General features: G+C 33.1%; 1 protein-coding gene across 1 annotated transcript in view; it reads right to left on the bottom strand.

Moving 5' to 3' along the window:
* Nucleotides 1–415: 415 nt before the first annotated feature.
* LOC132145027 (nectin-2-like) overlaps nucleotides 416–6,000 on the bottom strand; it is a 135,074-nt gene continuing 129,489 nt past the window's right edge. Inside the window, exon 10 of the mRNA XM_059555718.1 lies at nucleotides 416–711. Within this exon, the coding sequence (XP_059411701.1) occupies nucleotides 514–711 (198 nt within the window). The 3' untranslated portion in view covers nucleotides 416–513. The remainder of the gene's footprint in view (nucleotides 712–6,000) is intronic.

Below are 6,000 nucleotides of genomic sequence, written 5' to 3'. Positions count from 1 at the left end.
AAAGCTGAAGCTTAAAAGAGCACTACACCGAGATTGCAAAATAAAAAATACAGATCATAAAACATAAGCAACGTTTGATAGTATATGCAGTGTATTTTAAAATACTGAAAGCAATTTTTTGATTTAGACCTTTCAGGAAAATTAAACGTTTTCTGAATGCGTCTGCTCTGTTATTTTTTTCACGTAACCACGATTTAAATAAATGAAACATGGTAGCCCAAAAGTGAATCGTGACCAATTCTCATGGTTTTGTTTCACCATTAATTGCTAATCACAGTTTGCTTGATTAAAGAACTTCTTGTCATTATCAAATGTTCAAAACCACATCTGGTCCAAAATTTATGTTTTATGGACCATCCACAAAACCATGAGAATAGGTTAAAAGTTTAGTAAGCCACTTGGAAAAGAAATGTGTTTGTGCCCGAGCCGTGGACTATAGCTGGCCGTGCTCTAATGGGCGTCCGCGGCTGGACAGGACGGTGGCAGTGCAAATCGCAGGCACAGCCTACATCTTTAGACTATCATGGACTTGGACACAAAACTTTCTTCACGGGCTATGTTACTATAGACAGTATTGGCGACATCAGCTGGTTCGTACGGTGGAAGGGACTCGTCCGTAATGCTGTCCTTTTCAGGAGGTTGTCCCGAGCTGTCCCACACAGTGGGGGTGTTGCCATTAGCTGGAGGGCCGTTGTTGTCATCATCAAGATCCTGAAGCATGCACAAATCAAAGCAGAATTTAAGATCAATTAAATTCAAAGACCTGTAAATGAAGTTTTTAAGAAAAACGTTCCATTACCAGTAAATGTGTGCGCATATGTGGTTCTATACCTTCATTTGTAAATAAATATCTAAATAAAGAAATGTTTTATAATATGAAACATTATTATAACACATGTGTTGTATATTAGTATTATTAGTAGTAATATATAACATTATACTGTATATACACGTTATTTTTATTGTTTAAATACTAAAAATGTATATAAAAGGAAGCATTATTAATATTTATAAATAAACTTTTAATATTACACCGTAACACGATTATATATAATAAGTGAATATAGTATTTATAACATTGTTATAAATGAACAAATAAATGCAGTTCGCATGAGTTCAAATCTGTAGAGAATAATACACAATTCATATTTATAAATAAATATACTAAATTATTAGTAATTAAATAAAAATATATTTTATATTTTAATAATAATGATAAAGTTTTTTTTTTTAACTTTTTTTATATAAATAATGTTTAATTAGTTGGAATCTGTAAAGTGTAAGGTATGATACATAATTCATATTTATTAAAACTGTTGTTGTTAAAAAAATAAAATCGCATCCAAAATAAAGTTTTTCTTGACAAAATATATGTGTGTGTACTGTGTATATTGATTATGTATATATAAATACACACACATACAGTATATATCTTGAAAATATTTTCAGAAATATACATTTATATTCTTGTATCACAGGTGCTTCTCAATAAATTAGAATGTCGTGGAAAAGTTCATTTATTTCAGTAATTCAACTCAAATTGTGAAACTTGTGTAATAAATAAATTCAGTGAACACAGACTGAAGTAGTTTAAGTCTTTGGTTCTTTTAATTGTGATGATTTTGGCTCACATTTTAAAAAACCCCACCAAATCTCAACAAATTAGAATACTTAGAATACTATAAGATAAAACAAATAAAAACATTTTGTGAATTGTTGGCCTTCTGGAAAGTATGTTAATTTACTGTACATGTACTCAATTCTTGGTAGGGGCAACTTTTGCTGTTTCTCATCTTCCTCTTGGTAATAACCCACAGATTCTCTCTGGGGTTCAGGTCTGGTGAGTTTGTTGGCCAGTCAAGCAACACCATGGTCATTTAACTTAAACTTTTGGTAGGTGCCAAATCCTGCAGAAAAATTTAATCATCTTCAAAAAGCTGGTCAGCAGAAGGAAGCATGAAGTGCTCCACATTTCTTTGTAAACGGTCGCAGTGACTTTAGTTTAAAAAAAAAAACACAATGGACCAAACACCAGCAGATGACATTGCACCCCAAATCATCACAGACTGTGGAAACTTAACACTGGACTTCAAGCAACTTTGGCTTTGAGCTTCTTTCCCCTTCCTCCAGACTCTAGGTCCTTGGTTTCCAAATGAAATACAAAACTTGCTCTCATCTGAAAAGAGGACTTTGGACCACTGGGAAACAGTCCAGTTCTTCTTCTCCTTAGCCAAGGTAAGACGCCTCTGACGTTGTCTGTGGTTCAGCAAATGCATTGACACTTCTGTGTGTGGTGGTTCTTGATGCCTTGATTCCAGCATCAGTCCATTCCTTGTGAAGTTCACTCAAATTCTTGAACCGATTTTGCTTGACAATCCTCATAAGGCTGCGGTTCTTTCAGATTGTTGTGCATCTTTTTCTTCCACACTTTTTCCTTACACTCACTTACTTTGTTGGATCAGCAGCTATGCTAATGATGTCTCTATTTTGTTTCTATGTTTTGCCACGGGATTTACATCCCGTGGTAACTAGGATTTACCCAAGCTCCAGTCTGGATCCAGAACACCTGAGAAGAGATGATGCTGACCCTCAGAGGACCCCAGATGATGCTAACCTTGAATCAACAAACAGGACTAACAATTATTGCTACATGTGTGACTGCATCATATAATAACTATTAATTAATAATATTGATAGTTCATCGTCTAGCTGACTACGTCTTGTATTATTATTATTATTTTTTATTTTTTTTTAAATCCTGTCAAACGTGCACAAACTACTAGCTACTACTAAATATTGTAGAAACATAATTTTCTGTAAAGTTGCTTAGTAACGTTTTGTATTGTAAAAAGCGCTATACAAATAAACTTGAATTGAATTGAATGAACTCAACTTTCTGTTAACATGCTTGGATACAGCACTCTGTGAACAGCCAGCTTCTTCGGCAATGAATATTTGTGGCTTACACTCCTTGTGAAGGGTGTCAATGATTGTCTTCTGGACAACTGTCAGATCAGCAGTCTTCCCCATGATTGTGTAGCCTAGTAAACCAAACTGAGAGACCATTTTGAAGGCTCAGGAAAACTTTGCAGGTGTTTTGAGTTGATTCGCTGATTGACATGTCACCATATTCTAATTTGTTGAGATCGTGAATTGCTGGGTTTTTGTTAAATGTGAGCCAAAATCCTGTCTGAAGACTTCAGTCTGTGTGCATTAGGGTTATTTATTTAATACACAAGTTTCACAATTTGAGTTGAATTACTGAAATAAATGAACATTTCCACAACAATCTAATTTATTTTGGAGCACCTATATATCTAAATATATTTAATAATATAATATTTTTTCTTAAATATATACATGCATGTGTCTATATTTATATATACTTAAATATACACAGTATACACATATATTATGTAAAGAAAAATGTTTATTTTGGATGCGATGAATTGATTGGCAGACCTAATTAAAACATAAAATATATTTTAATATTATATGATAACATTAATGTGATAATATTAGACTTAGTATGAAATACTATACGTAATTCATACATAACAAATAAATATACGTTTAATAATATTAAAATATAATATTAAACAAGATTCATATTTACAAATAAAAAATGTTGCATTAGTTCAAATCTGCAGAGTGTGAAGTTATTTAAATGCATAATCCATAGAAAAAATGGATAATGAATGAACAAATTAAAACCAATGAATCATATTTCCTCGTAAACTGATTTCAGAAAGCTCCCCTGATCATAACAGCACTGATGTGGTTTTGTCACGACACACACGTCCGGTTCAGACACATGTAACAAGCTGCACGTACACACATTCACAATTCATTACAATCACTGAGGTGCTACTAATGCTAATTTAATAGTTCCTCGATCGGTCATTAAGCATCAGTATAATAGCTGGAGAACAGAAGCGCACATTCTTATTTATTAGAGTTAATTGATACCAAATGAAGATTCAGCAGATAAAACGATTTGATAGAACACTTCACCTCCTGACTCACAGTGAGCCCAAATTTAATTTAAAAGTGCTAATGTAATGTGATGGTTATCTCGTGTCTGTGTGTGTGTGTGTGTGTATTTCTGTCTGAGCGATGAAGCAAAAGTTGGTTTCTAATTATGTGAGGCGAATGTTCTTTTTTATTTTTCAGTTATAAGGTGATGCAAGTTTCAGCCCAGTCATTTAACCATTTTATAAAAGTCTGGACAAAGAAAGGGCTATATTTTTCTTAGTGATGTTCTTACAAAGAAGGTCATTTCAATTTTACTCCGGCAAATTTCCTTTAGCTGGGCTGTCAGGGATGTGCACCGTTCAGAATGGAAATGATTTACCAGTAAAATTATTCTTCATCTTCATCATTCTTGAGAGAGATTTTCATTTTTTTTAATAATACATTACATTTTTCAGTATGCATTAGTGATAAATTTGAGATTTATACATTTTCTAAATAAATACAAGTTTGTAGATTTATATGTACTGAAAATAATATTATTATGACACTATTCAAATTAAAACCATTTTAAATAAATGTTATTTTTATTGATAAATAATATTTTATATACACAATTCATATTTATGAATATATAAAAACACAAAAACATTTGAATAACATTAAAATACTATTTATAAATAATTATTAATAAAATATACAAATAATTCATTAAATAAATACATACAAATTATTTAAAACATTATATTTTACACAACTCATATGATAAATAATTTGGAACTTTTACTATGTGGACCTTGTTAGAAAAACACTATTTTCAGTACAGTTTAGAAAAATAAGTCTGTATATATGTAAATGTATGGCTGTATAAATACATTACTGATATGATATCATGTAAACAATATTCATGATTAATGTCCTGAATGATGCACACAATTATTCCTCGTTTGTGTGCCTGTGTGTAATTTCATCGAAACGAAATAAAATAAAATCACTAAATTCTTCCTGTCATTAAAACTCAACTTCCTTTTGGGGTGTGGCCAACTCAATTTAAAATCACAAATTAAACAGAGTCAATTCTTAAGAGATGGATAATGTCCGCCGCTGCAGGCTAAATCACCTAAAACAATAAATGCAGGCACTTGTTTAAAGCCCAAACCGAGTCTTCTGGGGATTTGAACACAAAGGTACGTGTCTCAATCTGGCCTTCATACACAGCCCTGCTGTAGTAATTGGCTTTACGGTTATCATAGTTGATGAATTAACCAGCTCATCATATTAATCCACATAAAAGACCCTCTGGCAGTATTAGCACATGCCACACATCGATATGAGTCACTAGCTTTTGCCATTGGCATACGCATATAAACCACCTGCTGCAAGACGGGGATCTTTAGTGCCCACTGTGATACAAGTACACTGGTATATATATATATTTCATGAAATGTTTTGAAAATGTAAGTTCACCTATTCAGTAGTTCACCTAACTGTTAGCATCCCGATTGTCGCTATTTTATTTAATGCCTTTTTTACATATCACATATTTTAGTAATCACCCTAAATTAGACATCATTCAAAAGCTTTAACACTCAAAATTCATACTAGGGCTGTGCAAAAAATTCAATGTGATTTTCATGTGCATCTCGTCAATAATGCTGCTTTTCCACTGCGTGGTACGGCTCAGTACTGCACGGCATGGTTCGACTCGGCTCGATTTTCATTTCCACTGCAGTTTAGTACCGCTTTAGAGTGGGCGAGATTATTCACAGATCGTTATAGTTGCTCTATAACGCTCTCGCTGGATCCACTCCACTGCTATCAGAGAGAGGAACGTCTGTACTTCCTCAACAGACAATGAAACAGCCATTTTTGGGTTGTTAAAAAAGGTGCGCTCGTTCAAAACTGTTGCGTTCGATCCTTCACTGGCTGTGCTGATTTATATCTAGTGGTTCTTTTGTGTTTGTGTCACAAGTTCAGTGACGCAGTTAGTGACAATTCTCTCCGGCCAATCAGTGATCAGCAGAGTTT

Source organism: Carassius carassius, chromosome 8 (genome assembly GCF_963082965.1).
Source record: "Carassius carassius chromosome 8, fCarCar2.1, whole genome shotgun sequence".
Taxonomy (NCBI): domain Eukaryota; kingdom Metazoa; phylum Chordata; class Actinopteri; order Cypriniformes; family Cyprinidae; genus Carassius; species Carassius carassius.
The sequence above is the reverse complement of the archived record's forward strand: the minus strand, read 5'-3'. Positions and strand labels throughout refer to the sequence as shown.